The sequence below is a fragment of the Heliangelus exortis genome, chromosome 5, assembly GCF_036169615.1.
Source record: "Heliangelus exortis chromosome 5, bHelExo1.hap1, whole genome shotgun sequence".
NCBI classification, from domain to species: Eukaryota; Metazoa; Chordata; class Aves; order Apodiformes; family Trochilidae; genus Heliangelus; species Heliangelus exortis.
The window spans coordinates 7,937,993-7,960,583 of NC_092426.1; the positions used below are offsets into that span (position 1 = coordinate 7,937,993).

The window sequence follows — 22,591 nt, forward strand, 5'->3', positions numbered from 1 at the left end:
TAGAATTGGGAAAAGTTGTATTAGGCTTTTAAAATCAGTTTGTTAGAGTTTAAGAAAATAGCCCAACTTTACTATGTCTGACATCTTCCAGCTCTGATCTTTATTATTCTGATTAACAGTAGAAACTGCCCAAAATGGACTTTATTTTTCAGTTAACAGAGCTTTGTAGAAAAATGAGAACTTGCACCACTAGCTCTAGACATTAGATAATATTTGGGCCATAATTTAGGCTTCTTAAATTGGACCATAATTTTTGTTTTATATGGAGATCTTGCCGATTTGATTGAAAATTTTTACATTTTATTTTTTTGCAGAATTTTAAATAGTTATTGAAATAGATTTTAATATTTTGAAATATGTTAGGAGTAAGAGGAAACTTGATACATAGGAGGAAAAAGAGTTGCTGGAGAGGAAAAAATAAAATTAAAAAAACATCAGGTAAAACTGCACGCAGCTTTAATCCCATTATATCTCATCCCCAGCTTTTCCTATTGTTATCCAAAATGTATGTATGTTTGTATTTTACAGAGAAAGCAGATTTTTTGCTTTCTTTATTTTGCTTGACATCTCCATTGAACTAGGCCCTGTCATTGGTTTTTAATTTGGGAATTGAATACAAATCCACAGCTGTCAATCCTGGCAAATGTTATTTCCTGCTGGATTAACAAGCAGTGCTTCTGTTGAGGGGAGGGGGTGAATCACAGGAGCAGTCTTTTACAACTCCTTGAAACTAGATTAAGGGTTTGTTCTACTGAAAGAAAAAATGCCTGCTAGATTTATGAGCAAAAGCTGTCTATAGAATTTCTTCGGTTCGGTGACACTGACAGGCCCCAGCATGCAGATATATTCATATGTATATGTCCATATGTATTTGTATATAAACACAAAATAGGAACAGCAGAATAGCAATTCTGTAGCTGTGGACATTTGTAGTGTCAGCATAGAAGTTTGACTCAACATTAGCAATTCACATCTGGCCAAAACACTTTGGTTTTGGTTTATAAATGTCTTTGTATCCTACAGGTGGTTGTCCTTTTATTTGCCTTTTTTTTTTTTTTTTTTTTAATTGCACTGACTTGCAAAGAAAGTACACAATTGGAGTTTTCTCTGTTGAGACCCATGCAAAGGGCACTTAATATGTTAATCCCCCAATCCAGCTTTGTCTATGTGGGCACAGCCTTCTGCCCACAGAGATCCATGCTGAAGTCAGAAGGGTTGTATGGAATTTATTTTTTTAGATTAACATGAAAGGTTAAAGCCTCAAAGATGGTATTTTACAGTTTTTTGGACTTCCTGTGCTGTGTAGGAAAATTTTATTCTAAATGTTATGGTGTTCCTTTTAGGAATGTCCTGTTCTTCCTTCAGCCAAAGACTGGCATATCTGTCTGATCCTTGAGGATTTGATGCAAAGACAGGAAGTAATTGATTCCCCTATGGTCTGCTAAGTACATCTTTTCTGTAATGGCTGTATTACATATAAGAATTTGTGGGCTTTTTCTAAGTGTAACAGGTTTTTCCAAATGGTTTTTGCTGCTGTTTCATTCTGTGACTGTCAGTACAAAGCACTGACATAAAACATTAATGCATACATTTGCCATCAATATTTACAATACATCATGCACTTCTACTATGATCTGCCATGTGCTAGTTGGTCTGTATTATTTATTGATCCAGTGCATCAAGTCAGAGAGAAGCCTTAGTAAACAGAATTGGAAGTAATTTTGGGAGGATATAATCTAGACTGCTCCTCTTCCAAAGATCAAGCTCAGCTGGATTTAAATCACTTTTGACAAACATCCTTCTGTGCTTTCTCTAAAATTGCATCATTTCATAGCTTCTCTTGGAGGGTTTCACCATTGTGGCTCAATTGTCTGTGCCTTGATCAAGTTTTTCTTCATGTCTTACTTAAATTTCCCTTTCTTCAAGTCTGAGGCTTACTACCCTGTTTCCAGTGGACATGAAGTCCTTCTGCACCTTCCACATACTTGTTTGAACATGTCTCCCCTTTATTTTATTTTTGCCTATGCAAAACTGTTTTAGGTGATTTAAGCTTTCTCTTTAGGCCATGTTTTCTAGATGTCTGATCACTTCTTCCTCTGTCCTCTACCATCTTAAAAGCATATTTCTTAAAAACATAGCACCAAAAGTGGAGTACGGTATTTTAGCAGGGGCTTTAACAGTGTCAGAGGAGAAACATTATTTCCCTAGTCTTACAGGTTTTTTTCTTTATACGTTATAGTATGATGATTGCCTGTTCTTTTGCAGTGGCATCATGTTGTTTATTTATGGTCAACCATGCTTCCCTTATCTCAAAATTATTTTCTGCAGCAATACTGCAGTCATTCACCTCCTGTTTGTATTTGTGCTGTTTGTTATTGCTGCCTGAACACAGAGCCTTGAACTTGCTTTACTGAATTGCATCCTATTTTTTTCAGACCATTTCTCCCAGTTGTTGGGAATATTTTGAATTCTAGTAAGCATCTCTAGCTTCTTATAAATAATTTAGCTCTGCTTTGTGACATGCAGTCTGCATTCCAGCACATAAGTCCTAAACCCAAATATTAAATTATATTAAATGGAGGATGATCTCCAGTAGAATTCAGTTTAGTTTGTATTTCCAATTTGACAGTGATACTTGTTCCATGAGTACTATTTTCACACTTGTTTTGCACCTATTTCACAGTTTCTTCTAAGTATACCATGATCTCCTAACTTCTTAATGAATCTGTCACATCAGATAGCGTTCAAAGCCTTGATGAACTGCAATAACATTTTTTGTGTTGCTGCCCCCGTACACAAGACCTGTTATCCTTTGATAGCTGATATTTTACTGCACTTGATATATTCCTAATGGATCTGTTAGCCCTTGTTCTTTTCTTGATGCAAATAAAACCACATTAAAATATTTAGATAACTATAATTAATAATTACTGAGTCAAGTCTGTTAGGTTTTTGTAGAGTTGTGTGCACACTGGGAAAGTGTTTGTACAAACAAGTTTGGGTGTCATCACACCCTTTAGAGTGAAAGCAAGGATCAGCCTTGTGTTCCTCATGACATCTCTTTCTGGAACAGTGGTTATGAAAAGGAAATGGCCTGACTGGAATTAAAGCAGGACTTGAGCTAGACCCGACAGAAGGACACGGAGAGCAGAAGACACTTAAGTGCAAAGGGACAAACTGCTTTGGCCAGGGAGCTCAGCACAGTTCTGTGGCCAATGGATTGGGAAGAAAAGGGCATGGAACACATGTAGGGAGAACTTGAAGTGTGTGTGTGGGGTGGATAATGAAATAGAAGATCTTCAAGTAGGAAAGGGGTAGAAGTGAGGAAGGAACAATGCGTGGAAAAAACATGGGCTGAGAACTAAATGGACTCTGTGAAAGGACATTCATGATGGTGAAGGAGAATTCAGTTAAATGAGGAAGGTACTGAAGACTGGATTCAAGCAGAACTTTGTTCTCCAGCAGCATGCATAAAGGGTGCATAAAGGGTGCATAAAGATTTGAGGTAATCTGAAGATACCTTTTTGTTGCAGCGAGCCTTCTCTCGGGGACACGGCTCTTCTCCGGAGCTCTCTCATTCTTCTCTCCTCAGGCATCTTCATCTCTTGTCTCTTCTGCTTCTGGGAGCATGCCTTTTATTTTGCCCTTCAGCCCCGCCCATTTCCGGCTGGGGCAGGCCCTAATTATTGGGCACAGCTGGGCCTAAGCTCCCAGTTCATTATCGGCGACACCTGAGGACTTGTGGTTCTCTCTACACCTTTTTTTGTTTTTTTCCTTATTTATCATCAGGGCCTTCATCAGTGCTTTTAGGGCAGTTTTGGTTGGTTGGTTGGTTGGTTGGTTTTTTTAATGTTTCTCAGCTAACCAAAAAAGGTCAACTGCAATACTGCTACAGATATTTCAGGAGCACATACAAATGATATAAGATGCTGGATCCCACTCATAAGGTCTATCAAAGTTCCTGTGACATTGTATTCATCTGATAGAATTCAGGCACTAACTGAATAGATCTTAGACTTAATAACCTTGAATAATCCACAGAATATCTGTGGAGTCAATGGGAAATCAGGAAATAAGCCAGGAGTTGGGGAATTTACACCAGTTGAGCAAGATCATTAGGAACAAGTTGTTCCAGCTAGAGGAGGACAGTATGGTGTGGGTGAAGGAAGGAGACTGGATTGGGGGAAGGTAACAAGACAGACAAACATATTAAGAGGGACTTGATTGGAGGAGATCAGAGGAATCACACTGTGAAGAATTAGAAATATATGTACCTGTTGTAGAAAAATGCCAGCCAGGAGGTGAATTTAAATGCAAATGGTTCATTTTGCTGTCTGGATGGAGGCAGGAATCAATCTGGAAAAATTTTGTATTGTTTGCAGCCTACATGGTGAGTTTCATCTTCTCAATGTGGCTACACAAATTGCTACTTGCATGCTTGGTGTACAATAAGCAACCTTATTTTGGTATTACAGAAAATTTATTTTCTCTTCTGGCAGCAGCTTACCCACTTCTGGAGGCTCTTGAAAGTTTTGGTGCCTACTGGTGTGTTGAGTTCTTGACATAGATGGTAGATGCATTGGGTGTAGAGGAACCATTTAGATCAAGAATAAAATGAAGCTGATACTGGAGTTGTATAATTGTAAACTGAGGCTTCATGAATATAATTGTCAGTTAAATTGTTCATTTTTCAAAACCTCTGAAATGAATTGATGAAGTTCAACTTCACTTCAGGATCTTTTTCAGGATCTCAAGATGCAAAATTTTATAAGTGAGTTACTTCAGACTTAACTCTTCTATCTTATAGCAAATCTTCTGTCATGGTATCCCTACAGTTTTCAGTTTGAATCCCATGTGAAATTCAGCTGTGAGTTAGTATCTTAGGTTCAAGTACTTCCAAATATATTCCTTGAGATTTATTTCTTTACAAGACAGGGACAGGGAAATATGTTGTAGTTATAGATGTTAATGCCACTGCAATTTACAGGATCTTCTTTTAGTTTGAAACCTTTAGTTGTCTTGAAGAATATTTATAAAATTATTTGGGTTTAAATAACAAATCAGACCATCATGTTAAATTTGAACCAGAACTTCTGGTTCTTTTCATTTCACTCCATCTTTATTTTCTCCCAGAGGCTGTACTAAACTCTTGGCTATGAATTGGATACAATAGAAGCTGGCAAAAAAAAAAAAAAATCAGATGGATTAGTTTAAGGGCCTCACTCTTTTAACATTTACTTTAATCTTCCTATATTTGATTTTTTTCCAAAAGTATACAACAAAGAAGAGTATTCACAGAATTAATATTGGATCTTCCAATTACTGCTCTATGGCTATTAGCCCCAGTGCCATGAGGTTAAAATGGTTTGTATTCACAGGTTATTATGTAGAAAGAATAATAGCCTTGAAAATGTTGGAGTGCATTATAATTAGAAAGATCACCTGCTAGTACACCTGTTGGGTGATTGCATAATGTAATATAATTTTATGTTAATTACTTCTCTGCTTTTTTTGTGCACCTGCTGCTTATAATGTCAGAACTGTACAAAGGTCCTAAGAAGTGACAATAGGAGCTGCATGTCACTGTTCATCACTTACATGTTGCATGCCTAAATAGATCTTGATTTCAGCATAAATAACAGAGATTTATGTCACATTTATTGGTAAATGTTATGTATTCACCATAAATCCAAATTCTACACCCAAGCAGTTTACAGCTTATAAAAGAATATATTGCATTTAGAAATTTTCACATGGACTGTGCCAGATTAAAAGAAAAAAATGTATTTTTGTGTTAATAGGAATAGGTAAGTGTTGATTGCTTATCGATTCTGTAATAGTTAAATATTAAGAAATGCGGAAAAATTTAGCTTTCCATTGCTGTCTATCAGAAATCTGAGTTAAACTAATAAAGTATTGGCAGTAATAAGCCAATTTACTTGTTCCACACATTCCAGCAGGGAGTCAAGTAGAAGATATTGCTTATATTCTCAAAAGTTTGCTCCTTCAAATTAAAAACATAATAATCATGAATATGGTCATAGTGAATAAAATAGTGGGTTGACACAGATGAGCACCCAGACATGAGAAAGCAAAGCTAATCCTGAGTCTGTGCTTTGAATTCCAACCCTGGTTACAGATCCATGTGTGTGAAATGTGTGTGAGTGCCTGAATGTGCTCAGTTTGAAGAGACCCCTGGGCACAGGTGGCTGGACTCAGCCTCACTTGGTGGCTTTCCTAAAAGCCTAAACCTTTTTATTTCTCTTTTTTAAGCAGTAAGATTCTGTTAACAACTTGTGATCAAAAATATGTACGTAAGGTATTTTTGTTCTTGTGAACTTAGACGCAATGAAAAGTCCCATTTTGTGAGGTCTGTTTCATGTGCCAGGTATTTCCTCATATGTTTAATAAAAAGGAAGAGCTAAACAAATGCTTTGTGATAATTGCTATTGCCGTGTTTCAAAAATAGATTGTAGTGACAATCTGTCTCTTGTCTTTTCACTGGTCTAAGAGGGAAGTAGATAGAAAATACTCAAATAGAGCCTTGTTTTGCCAGCCCATCCCACCCAAGGCCAGGAGGTGAGGAGAACTCTGCAGTCATTCCACAGAAGCTGCTTTTCTGCTGTGGTGTTGCCTACAAGCTTGTTGCCCATAGCTTTGAAAGGCATAGCATGATTTAATCACAGTGTTGAGTGTTTTATTTAGAATTAAGTATGGGATTGCAGCATACGATGTGTTAAACTTATGTTTAAGTTACTATTGTGATGAAAACCATACCACTTTGGTATCCTTACTTTGACATGCTTACATTCTTAGACTTGCTGTTGTCAAAAGTAATGGGTATTTTTAATTGCCTCTGAAGCTACACTGAAAGTTTAATGCTAAAAGACTTCTGGTTTTAAAAATCTCTCTGTTGAAGTTACAAGGTTTGTGAGATTAAATCCTGAGGATCTGACAAAGAGTATTTGTCATCCATGTAGCTGTTAACTGAAACAACTATAAACTGCTCACAGGAAACTGATCCTCATGCCAGAGAGACAAGGAAAACAGAGCTGCGTTTTGTATAGATCATTTGCATTTGTTCCACAGTGATAAATAAGAGTCAAGCACTGAACAGACACATTAAAATAGATCTGGAACAATCAGCTAGGTCAAGCCAGGCTTAGTAAGTCTGGGTCAGTATGAGCCATGACATGCCTGGTCTGGGCAACCTGTGGAGTGAGATTGAAGCCTGAAATTTCAACGTGGGCAAGTGCTGGGAGCTCAGACCCTGCTTGCCCACCCTGAATCCAAGTCTCTCTTGTACTGGGAAGGGGAGACACCTTTATCAGGAAGGTGGTTTTCCCAGGGTGAAACTCATCACTTGCAGTTCGGGTGTGCTGACCCCTGTGATTTTCACAGATGCAAAGCTAATGAATATGGCTGTAATCTGTTAATAGGTGACTCATTTCAGACCATGGCAAAAGCATTTGATTGGTAATGCCAAATACTAGTGCTAGGAAAAGCATATGTCACAGACTTGGGCTAGAGGAAGAAGGGAGCAGAAAAAGGAATTTAACCATGAATAAAGACAAATCCTTGATTCCTTGAACATTATACTCAGAAAGTGCAAGTGAGTGTGCAAAGAGTTTTGAGTGACAGGTAAACCTGAAAGTATACTGAGAATTTAGTAGCAGCCTGGTGCTTCTTTACCAGCCAGACCAAGATTCTCACTCTCTCCTCTATTCCTTTTCTGGCCCTAAGTACTCAAAATGAATGAAATGTATACTCAAGGGTATGTGTTAGAACACTTTGTTACTTCAACCAGCTTCAGAGCAATGAACCTGCTAAGTTTTGGCTTCTATAAAAAACAAAGGTCCTAAGACAAATGAAATGTCACTAGCATTGATTTTTTTGGACTATTTTCTAAAGACAGGAAGGATACATTAATAGCTAAGAGTCTGGAAGTGTTGTGAAAGACAGCAGTAGGCAATATTGGGGAATATTTAATTTAGTAAAAAGCATTCCACATGGATCCATGCAAAAAATGATCAACTGGTAGAGTAGGCCAGAGCATTTAGAGAAAGAAATATCAAATAAAAAAAGGTAAAAGAAATAGGCCTTTTTAAATGAATTTATGTATATTCCTGTATCTTCAACCTCTTTCTGAAAACGTTGAAATAGTAATGTAGTTAGATAATAAAATCTGTGAATAGGTACCTAAGTAAACACTATTTAAATTCTGGATTTAAAAAAAAAGAGTATATATACTGAGGTGACAAACCAACCTCAGTATCAATTTTCCAAACAAAATAATTGGCAGTGTTCTTGGGAAACAGAGAGACAAATTATTAGTTCCTTCTGTGGGGTGTGATTTATGCTAGATTGACTGAAAACTTTAGTTCTAAGATCATAACACTGCTACAAATCTTAGAATGCTCTGTATATATAATACAATGAAGGGTAATTTTTCAGCTTGTCCTAGTGCCTGATTCATAGTTTCAGTGAACTTTGGATCCAGATTTAATGTGAAAAGTCACTTGTAATTATGTGAAATAAAGAAGTTGTGATTAGGATGTGAATATTCTCTTTCAGGGCCTAAACGAATGGATTATTTACTTATCCCTTATTTAAGAATACCTAAATGAAATAGTACTAAGGAAATAGAGGATTAACACATAAGAACTATAATACACAGCAAGCAGTCTAGCTGAAGAAAGATCACATAATCTAAAATATCCTCAACTAAATCCACTGTAACAAATTTAGTAGGGAGACTGAATTATTTCAGATAGAGGAGTGCTTACTGTGGTCCATTTGGGTCAAGGCTAAAGTTCAGGAAGGATAGAGAAAGACTCTCAGGCTGCCTTTCTCTTCTTGTACCTATCTGGTCCATGAGCAGAGGACTCCAGCTGTGAATGGACATAATCTTCTTAAGAGTAAAAAATCTAAATATTTGTGTAAAAACAAGCAAACAAATGTAGCATGGTAGCACGCAGATACACTGAGGAGCTTGAGGCATCCTGCAGTCAAACTCTTGCTAAGGTCAGCTGAAAAAACTTCTCTTGACTTCATTATATGTAGAACAACAATTCTCCAGTTCAAAACTTTGCTCTTGTTTATTTGTTTGTTTGTTTGTTTTTAAAATTTTTCTCCCAAACTAACATTTTTTCAGAGTTGCAGAATATAATTGAAGGCAGATCCATTCCCTGTGCATCTGTACTCAAAAGCATTGGTATTTCTTCATGAAAGTTGCAATCAATTTCTGCATTGACAAAATTGCATTTATAGGTTCTAAATTACAATAGCAGAGGGTAAGGATGTGCATTTTGATGTTACTATGTTCTTTTTATCTGAAATAAAGCTTTCTCTCTGCTTTATTTTTCCTCTCAGGTCTGGAGTTGGTGTGACAGGTTCCAGACAGACATTATTTTATGCTGAAGTAACAGACCAGATGAGAACTGGTGAAGGAGGTGGCCGGGCTGAAGAAGGAGAGCTGATTGAAGTTGTAGAAATACCTTTAGAAGACTCCATGAAGTTTGCATATGATGAGACTTTTCCAAAGACAATGGGTGTCATCTTCAGCTTCATGTGGTTCCACAACAACATTGCACCAAAGCTTACAAAAAAATAAAAATCAAAGCACTATGATTTTAAGAAAAGCCTTTATGATGGTTCTGTGGATACAGAAAACTGCAAAGCTGCCTGCCTCATTCTACTCAACTTTTCATAGAGCAAATCTTTCTTGAAATAAATTTGGAAGTAAAATCTGAATTAAAATCCTGACCCAATTTCCATCATTAGCAAAACACTTGCTGGCTTTACTGGAGCCAGGATTTGCCTCCACGAGGCAAATGTTGATTTTCACACAAAGGCTGAGTAAATGTGTCCCGTCCTCCTTTTTCACTGCTCTGCCACTATTTTGAGGAGCTGCTCAGGACTTCAGATGCTGTGCCAGCCTTTCACTGTGGGCTGCACATACAGCTGTATTCCAGTATTTTTTTGGGGTGGCAGGCAACAAACCTTAATAGTCACAGGTACCCTAACTGCACTTCTGAGTTATGCAGCACAGCTTTCAGGGAGCAGCTTTCACTGTGCTGTGTGTAGCTCATGCACAGAGAAAACGTTTGCATTTCTGAACATGCAAAGATGTCTGTAAATCCTCCTGCTAATGTGTCACTGTGACAATAGACCAGCTGTAAGATTCTGTGCTTCTGTTTGTTCCCACTATAATGCTGAGCAGCAGCGATGGTAATAGAGGGATGAATGATAGGGGCTTCTATGGAAACACATGCTTCTTTGTTTGTTTTATGGGTAATACTTGATTAATTAGATTAAACTTTGTCCTCCAGAGCAGGACTTGAGAGGCCAAATTCCTTTAATTTGACTCTGAGGTGACTAAGAGTGATTTCTCTGAGGTGTTCTGTGGTTTTTTTCCTTATCACCCAAATGGGGAGAATGGGACTTACCCCGCAGGTGATGCTCCTTGAAATCTAACGATGGGAAGTGTTTTATTGAGAGATCTTATTATCATTTGTGATCTTATTATCATTGTGTTACACTGAAGCCCATACAACTTGCACAGACATACTGAGCAACACTATTTAATTTAATAAAGTGCTCTAATTAGAAGGTACATTATTTGTTCTATCAGCATAGTTTAGTTGTGGACTGTTTGTCATGTGAAACTGGTAAGAGCATGAATGAAAGAGAATTGGGTCTGGCAATGTAATTATGCACTGGTTTATGTTATTCACTAAGTCAATTAGTGTTAATGTCAATTAACATGACTACATTATATGTGCTTCTAGGCTTGCTGAGTTACTAAGTATGTTTAGAAGATGAGTACTCTGAATATTTAAACTTTCACACAGCAACAGGAATAAATGCACTACAGATGCATGATGGTATCCAGTGGCTGATTTAAAATCACTGCACATCCAAATAGCTGCATAAATGAATACTTTTCTTAAAAAATTCTTTTAGAACTGGTACTTGGTGGTTTTCCTACTGAGAGGGAGGAAGTATCTTTGCAAAGCCACTGCAGAAAGAGCAGCCTTCATCTGGGGGAGTCAGACACCTTTTGTGAAAGTTCAGGCACATTTGTGTTGAATTGTGCCTGGTCTGTGGTGAGTCAAGGGCTGAGTTATCATGAAAGGCAAATAAATTTTGTCTGATGTATTTATGTTGGAAGGTGTTTTAGGGTGGGGTCTCGACTGTTCTGCATCTTTACAGTGTTGAATACAATGTGTCTTGATTGCTGCTAAGGCCATTACAAACTACTAAAGTCTGTATAATAAATAATGTCTTTTATTCTAGGCTGCAGTGACCAAAGTATCTATTATTCTTTATCAAAATTTTTACACTGTAGCTTGTTGATCTGCTTAGTGTCTAGCTAATTAGTCTGTTTGTATACATGTCAAAAGCTTTTTTTTGCTGCATAATGCAGTAATTTGGAAAAAGATCGGTGGAGGGGGATGTCAGCGTTGGAAACTTTTCAAAGCAACATTTATGTATTTATACTGCTTTCCCTAGAATTACAAGTGAACAGGACTCCTTTTCTCCTAAGGCTTTTTGTGTGATGGTGAGAGCTTTCCCTTGGTCAGACATTCCCTCCCCTGCCACATCCAGAACCTGGAGTGGGTGCTCCACAAGGTGCACTCACATTGCATTAACCACTCTGGGGAGAACCCATGGCTTTGACCCACTCGTGTGGGTGACAAGCTTTCAGGGTGTGATTCATCATTTCTAGTCTGTCTAGAAGTGTCTGCAAATTTCAGCACTTACATTTGGTTTGGGCTCATCAGACCCTCCCTGGAAGAGTCAGGTCAGCCAGTGCTGGATCTGTCATGTAATGTGTGTGTCACAAACTGTGGGCTGCTGAGCCACCACAGACAGCACATGGCCCTACCCAGCAAGAGGGAGGATGAAGGTCCCAAAATCTCTGTGGGTATCACACTGCTGGTGCCAGGTGGTTGTGGCTTGGCTGCACATCTTGGAGCTGGAGAATTTGAAACGTGTATTTTGCCCCCTCCAAGGCACTGTGACTGTCCCTCTGACCCCACTCTCCCTCCCCAAGAGTGTCTGTGTTGGGACTTCCCAAAATCTGGCTCAGACTCCTGCTGCTGGTCTGCAGAAAGCTGTTCCCCATCACTCAGGAATTTCTCAGAGAGAAATAATAATGATGTGGTGGCTCTCAAGCCTTTTCACCCCAAGGGATGCTGTACCCTTGTCCTGTGCTCTGCCAACCCATCTCTACAATTTGTAATTCTCAAACAAAATGGTCAGAGGGTTTACTTTGGTTTCCCTCTACAGTTTGGGAATTTTCCACAGAAGCAGCCGTGGTGCAGTATAGTGAAAGCTCTGCATAAAGCAGTCTGGTGTTTGCCTTTGCATTGTTAAATACAAACGTATCTCCAGTCTTTTCCCTTTCCCCTGTTAATTTTGGTCGTGATTTTTATAAGGAATTAGGAAGGTTTGAAATGCAGGAGACGGGGCTTGAGCTTTTTTTAAAACAGTAGATAATTCATAGTTACAAAAATAAAACCAGAGCAATTCAGATGCTACTTCTCTCATCAGGACTCAGTTTAACGATCATAATTAGTTCAAATCTGATACACATCAGCCAAGCACAGGCAGGAGAAAAAAGTGCTTCTAATGGAAGCTTGAAATCACGTCTGTGTTTTAGATGCATCCTTCAGACGTGCCACCACACGTGTCTGTGGAGAGCACTCATTCAGAGTGAAACAGGGTCCCCATTTGCTGGTAATGAATACTAACTCCAGCCTGCAAAATCCTATCTGATCTCATCCAACTATCCCCATGAGATCAGTGTCTTTTATTGAATACAATCCAGTGGTCTGCGTTTAAAATACAAATCGTAGCATCTCTCTCCTCTGTATGATGTGGCTTTGGGATACAGAGGTAATTTAATGAAGCTGGAATTATGACTCATGCTTCTAATGAAGAAATTACAAAATCTTGACTGTAATGTCACTGTCAGGCTCGCTATGAGGTGGCAAAGAGACGTCACCAGCACCTTGTGAGAACATGGCCCCATTTATTATTGTTACTGCCTGATTTGTGAGGTCTCTACAAGCCCTGAGCTACTGCAGCTCTCCTGGTATTGAGCACTGAACAGTGATGGGACTAAATGTCTTCTCCAAGAGGCTGACACCAAACAAGCTGAATTAGCCCACAGGCAAGGGAAGGGCAGGCTTGGGGCTGGGGTGTAGGGTCCCCAGGCCACCCATGCTCCCTCAGGCCTGGAGCTGTTCCCTGGGGGTGGCAGCCCTGGCCCTGGCAGGTGCCTATTTGCCTTTTCTCATTACCATCATTACCATCCCTCCCTGACAGCCATCAGAGCAGCCTTCCTCAACTCCCTGCAGGGCCACAGCCGGGGCCAGGCCAAGGGCAACTGATATAATTGCCTCTGAAATACATGTGCTGACCGAGCAGGGCAACCCACTGGACAAATAGGATTTTTTTTTTTTCTTTTTTTCTTTTTTTTTTTCTTTTTTTTCTTTTTTTTCTTTTTTTTTCTAAATTAGGACAATTGCCGAGCGAGCTTCATCCCCCCTCGCCGGGGCTCTATACATAGATGAAAGGCACACCCAGTTGTGCAATCTGTTGAAATGGCACACCTGGTGCTGTCTGCAAGTCTATTCACAACCGTTAGCAGGTGCGACTTGGCCTTTGTGGCCATAAAAGTCTGAGTGCACGGCTCCTGCTGAGCCCCCTGCGCCTCTGCTGCCCCGCGCCCAGGCAGGGGAGGCTGCTGCAGATTAATGTGAGTGTTTGAAGCTGTCAGGAGCCTCCTCCTGATGCTTGCAGCAGCCCCAGAGGGATCAGGGCAAGGCCTGTGGGCATGGGGTGGATTTCCAACTGTGGTCGCAGTGCCCGTGCTGGAGTGGAGGTAACGGGCAGGGCAGGAGTGGCTGCTGCCTGGGCAGGGATGCAGCAGCACAGTCCCTGTCTCTACAGCCCCAGGGACGCTGCTGAGTGCCAGCGGGTACCAGGGATTTGCCATCGAGCCCCTCTTTGGGCTCAGCCTTTCCAAACAGGATTTTGCTCGCTCTGTTTTGGGATGTTACATCTCACGCAGTGCAGCACTAAGGTGGAGCTCTGAAAACCCCAGTCACAATCCAGACTCAGATTTAATCTGAGGAAGGATGCCATGAATTTTGGAGCAGGTTTCCAGCAGGAATTTTCAGTCCCAGCAGTTCACACAGGATTTTGCTCGATACCAACAAAATAGGGATGCTCATACAAATCCTGTGCTACTGCAGAGGTTACTTCTCAATTTGCCTAATCCTTCAGAGCCAGCCTCATCTTTAATTTGGAACAGATTTTTACAAGGGCTTTAATTGCTCTCCAGATGAATCATGAGGGAGGAGAAGTCATAATGTAGCTAAATGGCCCAGATTTGCAGTGCTCAGAGCTCTCTGCCTGCCTCAGGACTGGTTTCAGTGCATTTCTCATAATTGGAAATAGATTCAGATAAGTATTGAGCCCTGCCAGCCACACACTGTATTGCTTTGCTGATGAAGTGCTCAATATTCTGTGCTTTGCTCTCTAATAAAACATTCAACAACAGCAGTGCTCTGAAAAGAAAACCAAAAAAAAAAAAAAAACCTTTTGGACACCTGGTTATGATGGAAATGGGCCGGGAATGGGCAACACAGGAAAGACTGTCAACCTCATCAGTTGATGGTGACCTCCATGCCCTGGCCTCCTTGACACAAAAGTCCCTGGGCTCTCCTTGTGCTCCCCTGTGGTTCAGTGTTGGGGCTATGGCTGTGATGGGTAGAGCATAAGATAAACATGATTGGAGCATTTTACAAGAGCAAAATATTGCTGTGATTGCTGCAGACGTGCTTGTGGCAGCCAGGAGCCCAACCCCACCAAATGGTGCCATCCAAGTGCACGTCGATCACAACATAAAGCCAGCCTGGTTTTAACCCTGTTCCCTTGGAGTTGTGGAAGGGGGTGGGCTTGGGAAAAAAAAAAAAAAAAAAAAAAGCTATTAATTAATGTCCCTGCAAACAAGCCTAGGAGGACAACATCCCATACCTTGCTCCAGGTACATTGGAAACAGGGGTGACAAACTTTGCCCCACTGCTTCAGGGTGTCTGGCACAGCACTGGTCCCACTCCCAGCCCTTTCCAAGTCCTTAACAGGCAGACAGAGTTGGGTGCTCACTCTGCCCTGGGCTGGCACAGTCCGACTTCCACCTCCAAAGTCTTTCCAGGAGCTGCAGGCAGGGGCCGGGACCATGGAAAACAGTGTGCCCCAGCCAGCCAGTCCCTTCCCTGCTCCAGCTGCTCCTACAAGCCCAGGAATGGGGACGGGTTTGGGGGCCAGAGACACTGAGTTTCCAATGAATCCGTGCAAGGGAGGTTGGTGGCTCATAACACATCCCTCCAGCTCCTGCCCCCCTCCCAGGTCCCTGCAGCAGCCCCGCTGTGTGTTTTTGGGGATGGGGCGGTGGGATAAGGCTTTCGCTCGCGCAGCAATTGCTAAAATAACTGGACAAGGCACAATCACGCACTTGAGAGTGCTAGAAACAATTTAAGAAATGTTCTTGGGACAAACGGCGGGCGCTGTGCAAACAGCTCCCCCGGGGGCTGTGAAGGGGCCCCGGCTGCCCAGCCCGCCCGGCCCCGCAGGAATGCGGGAATGCGCTCCTGCCGATAACCGCTCCGCTCCTTTCCCAACCTCCCCCGTTTCATCCTTCAGGCTCCCCCTGCCACCCTGCCTGGGGTTCCGGGGTGCTCCTTTTGCGATCAAATCAGGAAAACAAACCCAGAGGCACTGCAAGCCCGTGCCACGCTATCACTGGCTCCTCTGTTCACCGTGAAAGCAAAGGTCTTTGTAAGGATCCAACACTCCTCACGGGTCTCCCCTGAGACCTGGCTTGGGGTTTGCCCCTCCACAGCTTCCCGATTTCAGCAGACTCTCGGCTGAAGCTCTCTGGCCGGGCTGGGTTTGCTCCTGAAGCCTGAGCTCTGGTGACCCTGGAGCTGTCAGTGCAGCAGGGATGCGAGGGCTTGAGTTACAGCGATCCATCAGCTGCTAATCCACTCTGCCAGCCCCACCGCTCCATGCTGCCATCAATCACCAGCAGAGCCCCAGGGCGAGTCTGCAGCACGTTTGCTCCTGCTCTGGAGGGTGAGCAGAGTCAGGGGAGCCCCAAGCATATTGGGGGGTATACAGAGCCCCCAGAGCAGAGACCTTCCCCAGGCAAAGGGAGAGAGAGGAGGACAGACACATGTCTCCCTGGCCCATCTCTTCCTCTCATGGTCAGAGGAGTTGGGGGACAAGCACCAGCACCATCCTCTGCCTCAGGATCAGGTAAAGCAGCCAAGGTCGCATTCAATATTTGTGCTTAGTCATGGATGTGCTTCAGAAAACCCCGTCTGCTGTGGTGAGCAACCTTTTCCTCCAAGACTTTTGTTTGCTATTTATGAAATACCTTTTAAGCACAGGGAGAGGGCCCTGCAACAAGCTCCCTGTGCAAAAAGGGAGCAGGGTTTGGCTGATGTTGGGTGCATATGAAAACTGCATAGCCTCACATTGGCTCTCCAAAGCAACCACAGCCTTTTGCATCCCTGGACAGCTGATGTTGAGGAGGAGGCCATCCCTCTTCCAGCAGCTCTGGTTTGCAGCATTGGTGTCACACTGAGCAGCTTCTGGGCTGCTCACAGCCCAAGCAATGCACAGGAGACCACCAAGCCAGGTACTTACTTTGTACCCAATGTTCTTTGCTGCATCTCCCCTGCTATGCTGCCAGCTTCATCTTTTCAGATGGCTTTCTTTTACTTCTAATGCTTTCATTCAGGGGGTTGCCGTTTATTTTGTTTTATTTTTCCTTCTATTTTTTTTCTTTCTCCTATTGCTCTTCTGCACAATCTGATCCCAGTCTCTCAGATGAGCACAGTCAAAATCACACAAATCCATCAAAATAATAAGATCTGATCCGTGGGGCTCTCACTGAGCCAAGGTTAACAGGTTTATTAGTCACTGCAGAGTGACAGCTCTATCTAGCACAGGATTTAGCTCCAAGAAGGACACTAATGTGTAGATCTGTTTTTTCTCCTTGGTGAAAACGATGTGTAAATATTCAGCAGTTAATGATGCAGGTCTGCTCCTAGTTTGGTTAGTTGAGGAAGGCCTCAGCAAAGATGAAAAGAGGAAAAAAAGAGGTGAAGGTCTTGCCTACTAAAGCCACATGACTGATCCTAATGCCCTGTCCTTTTTCTATCAATCAAGGCTGATTGGCAAAGCTTTTTAATTTAAGTCTCTAAGCAGGATGATCAGCACGTACTTAGCTAGTGTTGATTTCCACTTGACCAGCCTGCTCTGGAGTGAGGTATCATCTTATAGCACAAACCCTCTTACAAGGGATAAAGAAACTGAGACCACCTTGATCCTCCTCGTTACCTTCTCAGACCAAGCAGTTGACCCAGCTCCTGTGGGAGTCAGCATCCAGCAAGGATTGTGGCTCAGAGGGGAAGGGGAACAGAGCACAGGGGGTTGCTTTTGGCCCCAGCCCAGCTGGGGTTGCTGGTTCCCAGCTGCCCAGCCTTGCATCCCCCTGCACCCCCAAATCCCCAGCCCTTGCCTCTGGGCACTGCACATGGCCTGGGCACGAGTCCCAGTGCTGCTGAAAAGTAAAAAAAACTTGGCACCAGGAGCACAAAGTCTATGGCACATTTCCCCTGGCTATTTTTAGCTGTTTTCCAGAGAAACTGTGCTTACGCACTCCACTGCTGAGTACAGGGGCTCTGGCTACTGCCCTCTCCCTGGCACATCCACTTCTTGGGTGGGGTAGTTGCTCCAGAGTGGGTTTGTTGCTCCAGAATGTGTTTAACAATGCTATTGGAGAGCACAAACCCATGGATGTGAGACATGAGCATCCCATAGGCATGGTACCCAAGCTCTGCCACTCACAGGACAACACGTGTCCTGGTGTTTTTTACTCACATAGGGCTACTCAACAGGGAAAGAGGAGATGTAAATATGCAATGAAACTAGTTTAACATTAAATGAAGTGACTTATTTTTATGTAGCAATGTTTTTTCCTTGTAAAATATACTGTTCATCATGGTTCTATCTCTGGAAAAGGTCAGAGAGGGTCTTGTGGGTGGGAGCTTAGCATGGCTTTGCAGGACTGGTGCTTGCAGGGCTGGTTTTGCCTCACTGGCTTCATAAAGCGCATCCAGAACAAGCATATAGCACTGCAAAGTAGCACAGAGCACTTGCTCTTGGTAGAAAAATGAGGTTTTTGTCCTTGGGTACTATATCTGGTTCATCTATGTGGAATAAGAATTTCCAGGGGATCGGAGTTTTTATTCCAAGAAAAGTAGAGGTGTGAAGTCCTTGGAAGCAGGTAGGTCTGGGAGAGGAGCCTGGGGCCAGGCAGGACCACCCTACATCCTTTGGGGGCTCAGGACCCACATCTGGCTGAGACTGCCAGCACGGAAATCCCCACAAGGCTGTATGGGTAGAAGTCTGGTGTCCCATGCCCCACCACTCCAGAGGAGCTGCAAATACCCATCCTAAGTGTCGTTCAGAACAAAAACACAGGGTTTGCCTGCAGGAAAGAAAACAAATACAGCTTGGGGCGTTTTGTAGCTCCTCTCATTTTGCCAGCAAAAACTGAGCAGACTGAGGCTACAGGGACTAGACAGGGGAGTCAACAGGAATTTTGAACATTTTTAATGTTTCCACCTCCTCTTTAACCAAATGAGAACATTTAGCTGATCCTTTTTAGTGTACCTGTGTAATTACATCTTTGCACCAGAGGTCAGAGATCTCAGCTCGTAATGCTCTCTTAGTTTACAATAGTTTGGTGTTCACATTTAAGAAAATGTAAATGCCAAACAATAAAAATATTAGACAATTCCTCTAAGCCTGTGTGTACACTAATATTCCTATTAGGCTGCAAACCCCACTATTAAGTATGGAAAGACTATTGTATGAATGCCCCTTATAGAGCCAGACTGAGTTTCAGCACTCAGAGAGCTGCTCATCTGTTTGATTATCTGTTTGTTTGGACTAAGAAGACTTAAATGCCTCTCAGTCATCAAAAGGGCTGAATTATGTCTCGGTCTAAACTTGGAAGTGAGAAGAGCCAGAGACACCTCTGAAACCTCTGAAGGAAATAAAGTCCCTCAAACCCAAGCTCAACCTCTCAGAAAGAGCAGGTTACTCCAGGAGCAATCCCTTATTTGTTTGTCTGTTTTCAGATGAATTTCTTTCCATGCGATTTGCATCAACAGGCTGTACAGGCTTGTTCTTGCTTCAAGAAAAGTCCCAGACTCAAGGACTGTGCCACCCTGGGTGCTGTCCCACAGATGCACAGGAAGGTCAGTCCAGCTCCTTCCCAGATCCATACCACCAGCCAGCCTTTTATAAGGAATGTTGCTTTCACCTTAAAGTTCAGTCTGCTTACTTAGTATGACCTAAGAGAGTGCTGTAATCCTGAGAGACTGCAGCACAAAAGGCAATTATTTCACTTGTAAGGTGCTAAAGCTTTGAAAATTGAATTTTAATTTGTAGAACACCAGCCCTGAGTGAAAGCCAAAGTCCTGAAGGTTGCAGGGCAATAGGGAGATAGAGCAGATCTGCAAAGATAATGGATATATTTTCTATTTGCAGATTTATGTGTCTGTCCTGGTGAGTGTTTTTTGTCATGCATACAGCATGAGCACTGTATTTGTTACTCTAAATTGGGGAACAAAGGACTCCAACAGTAGAGAGAACTAAATTGAATTGAATTAATTTGTTTATCCTGCAAATCAACATCTGCTCAGACCTATTTCTTTCCACTCTGAAGTTGTCAAAATGGAGTATTTTGCCTTCTGCTCATTCTAATTATAGACACGTGAGCCAAAAGCTCTTAATTTTAATCACAGCCAACACTGGGAATTTTGCTGCCACGCTGAGAGCGGGCAGGGCTGAACTGGGCAGTGTTTGAAAGGTTCTTTTGAAAAAGAAGGTGCTTTCCCCAGCAAGGTGCATGTTGGCACCTTCCTAAGGGGATGTTTTTACACTGAATTCATTGCATAACTGCTTTTCAGCACTAATGAAAATCATCAAAAGAGATGATGCCAAAGGATCAGGCCAGACTGGAAGGAAAGCACTTGGTGGCACACAGCTCTCTGTCATTGTCACCCTGCAATGCCCGGGAGCAGATGGACTTGTGCCACAGCACAAATTAAAAAACCACCACCATGGAAGGCCCCAGAAAAGCTTGTAACTCCATAAATATCCAACAGGAAAGCCTCTTCTCCATCCTCTAGTGGAAGTGTGGCTCCCGTAGGATGGTTGTTCCTGGGCTGGGGCAACCATGGGGCTGGTGGATACTTCAAGCCCAGCACATGCAAGCCTGTGGGGTCAATGGCATCAGCCTGGGAAGCCTGAGCCTGGTGTGGCCTTGTCCATACATCTTGGCTGTGTCATGCCACCTTAGAAACTGTGAACTGATTTCTGATCATCTCAAATCATATACTTTTCCTCCCCCCCCGCCCCCCAAAGAGGCCACATGTCCCACACGTGTCCCACAAAAAAAGACTGTGGCTTAATTATTTCAGGTTTCAGGCATTTTCTTGGAAATATGAGGGATCCATACATCAAGAGCTCTCCAAAAGTAGAGGGAAATTTCCACCTGCTTGCTCTCCTGATGGAAATGATACAGCTTTATTTGCAATCTTGGGGCCAAACCAGTTTGGATGCAAATAAATACAGCTTCATTGTTGTCAGAGAAGGGTCTGTGTTGACTTACACTACACCAGAAGATAGCATCACTTTTCTTTTCCTTGATTGTTTTGGCACAGCTCCTGAAGCAACATGTTCAGCTTATAAACTGAAGTCAACATCAAGCTCCATCTCTGCTGTTGAGGAAAAGCAGCACTTGCAGGGTTTCCAGGACTTCTGACCACAGAGCTGATCAGAAAGAGGACACAAGGAGGGGAATTATTTTTCCCTCCCTCCAGAGCTATACCTGTCTCTGAGTTCTCCCCAAGGCCTTTTTCTGGTCAAGAAAGTGTCTCCAGCATCTGCTGACAGCTGCCCCCAACAAGGCCCTGCCCTGTGGCTCCTTGAGATGTTGTCTGCTGGCCTTACCACTCTGCTGCTGCTTATCAGCAGCCCTGCCTTGAGGCTACCCCAGTAATTCAGGGTTTCAAGGCATGGCCTTTATTTCCTCTGCAGGGCTGCAGAGTTGGGTAAAACAACCACCTTTTCCCAGTGTTTGATATTCACAGCTGTGGGTTGCAAACTAATTAGCTGCCCTATCTAAAGTCATTTTCAGCACACCAACTGCATCTTCTTTGAGTGAGGCTCGTTTAAATAAGAGCATCTCATTAGCACTATTGGGCCTCATACATTTAGGGTTTTCTCGGAGAGGCTTAGGGAGATGAAGAGGTTTTGCCCTTAAGTCACAATCTTCTGATTTGAATGCTTTTATCTCCCTTACAAATATGCCCTGGAAAATGCAGCTGCTGAAAGCAATGCCTGTGCTTTCAGGGTCTGTATTGGTGGGCACATAGGAGGGGTCAGGATGATTGTTTAACTTTTCTCCATGGATAGATTTTGTTGCCTACACCACCTTACTTACCTGCTGTCTCTGGACCCTGGGTCAGAGTGGTTGCCTCAGCTATCCTGTGGATATTCCCCTGGGTATGCCACTGGACTAGAACTTATAGAAAAAGTTTAATATTTCCATTTAAATATAAATACAATATTAAAAAAACCCAAAATGTTCTCTGGAAATCAACCTACCCATTCACATGAGGTAGCTCAGTTGCAGGTTCATCCTCAAAGAATCCCTGGAGAGGTAAAAAGTTCCTCAGTGGGGGCAAATGCAGGAGTGGTCCAGATGTTCCCTATAAAATGTGGAACAAACATCTGGAGTGAAGTTAGTGCTGCAGTCAGCTTTTGAGACACTGCCTCACAAATAGGTATAAGAAAGCCAGGACAAAGGGACATGGTAACCATCTACGTTTCTCTGAGTGGTACCTGGTTGATTTGTTCAGCTGGATTTTAGGTTATAAGGTACATTAAAAAAGGGTATAAAGTAGAGCAGGAATGTGCCTGCCTAAACCCTGGCCTGTGCAAGTCAATCCATGGGTTTTGATGGGGCCAGGATTTGATTCTCTGCCAGGTGCCCTTGGCCATAATCCTGCCCAAAGAGTGTGGCAGTGGCTGGATTTTACTGCTACATCCAAAACATCTGCAGGGACTTCTCTACAAGCAGTTCAGGTTTTCTCCAAAACTTTTCTCTGGAAAATGAAGGTAGCACTTAAGCAATATTCTCTCCCAGAGACTGGGCAGGAGTTTGGAGCACTTCAATAGTCCATGCCCAAAGAATCTTTCCCAGGTCTGCCTTTGATCCTGCTACATGCTGAGACAAGACTATTTGAATTCGTAATCAGTGCTGTGGACATGATACAAGACCCTGTAATATGTATCTCTTTATCACATCACAGTGCTTTGAGTTGAGGAGCTCAAAGTATTCTATTTTCATGCATACAGCCTGCATGTCAGATAACTTGCACCACTGTAAAAGAACTGTCCTTTGCAAAAAAGTACTCTGCATCCTCAGATA

General features: G+C 42.4%; 1 protein-coding gene and 1 long non-coding RNA gene across 3 annotated transcripts in view; one reads left to right on the top strand and one right to left on the bottom strand.

Moving 5' to 3' along the window:
- Window positions 1-11,349, top strand: part of NUDT14 (nudix hydrolase 14) — a 56,625-nt gene extending 45,276 nt beyond the window's left edge. The window contains exon 5 of the mRNA XM_071745379.1: window positions 9,373-11,349. Coding sequence (XP_071601480.1) covers window positions 9,373-9,613 — 241 coding nt within the window. The 3' untranslated portion in view covers window positions 9,614-11,349. The remainder of the gene's footprint in view (window positions 1-9,372) is intronic.
- On the bottom strand, window positions 9,486-15,990 carry LOC139796878 (uncharacterized). Of its 2 annotated transcripts, XR_011726188.1 has the most exons (3): window positions 15,732-15,990; window positions 14,614-14,775; window positions 9,486-9,598 (listed from the first exon to the last, which is right to left on the bottom strand). It is a non-coding gene; the product is annotated as an uncharacterized lncRNA (long non-coding RNA). The 2 variants fall into 2 exon arrangements; XR_011726189.1 differs by lacking the exon at window positions 14,614-14,775.
- Between the last annotated feature and the right edge of the window lie 6,601 nt (window positions 15,991-22,591).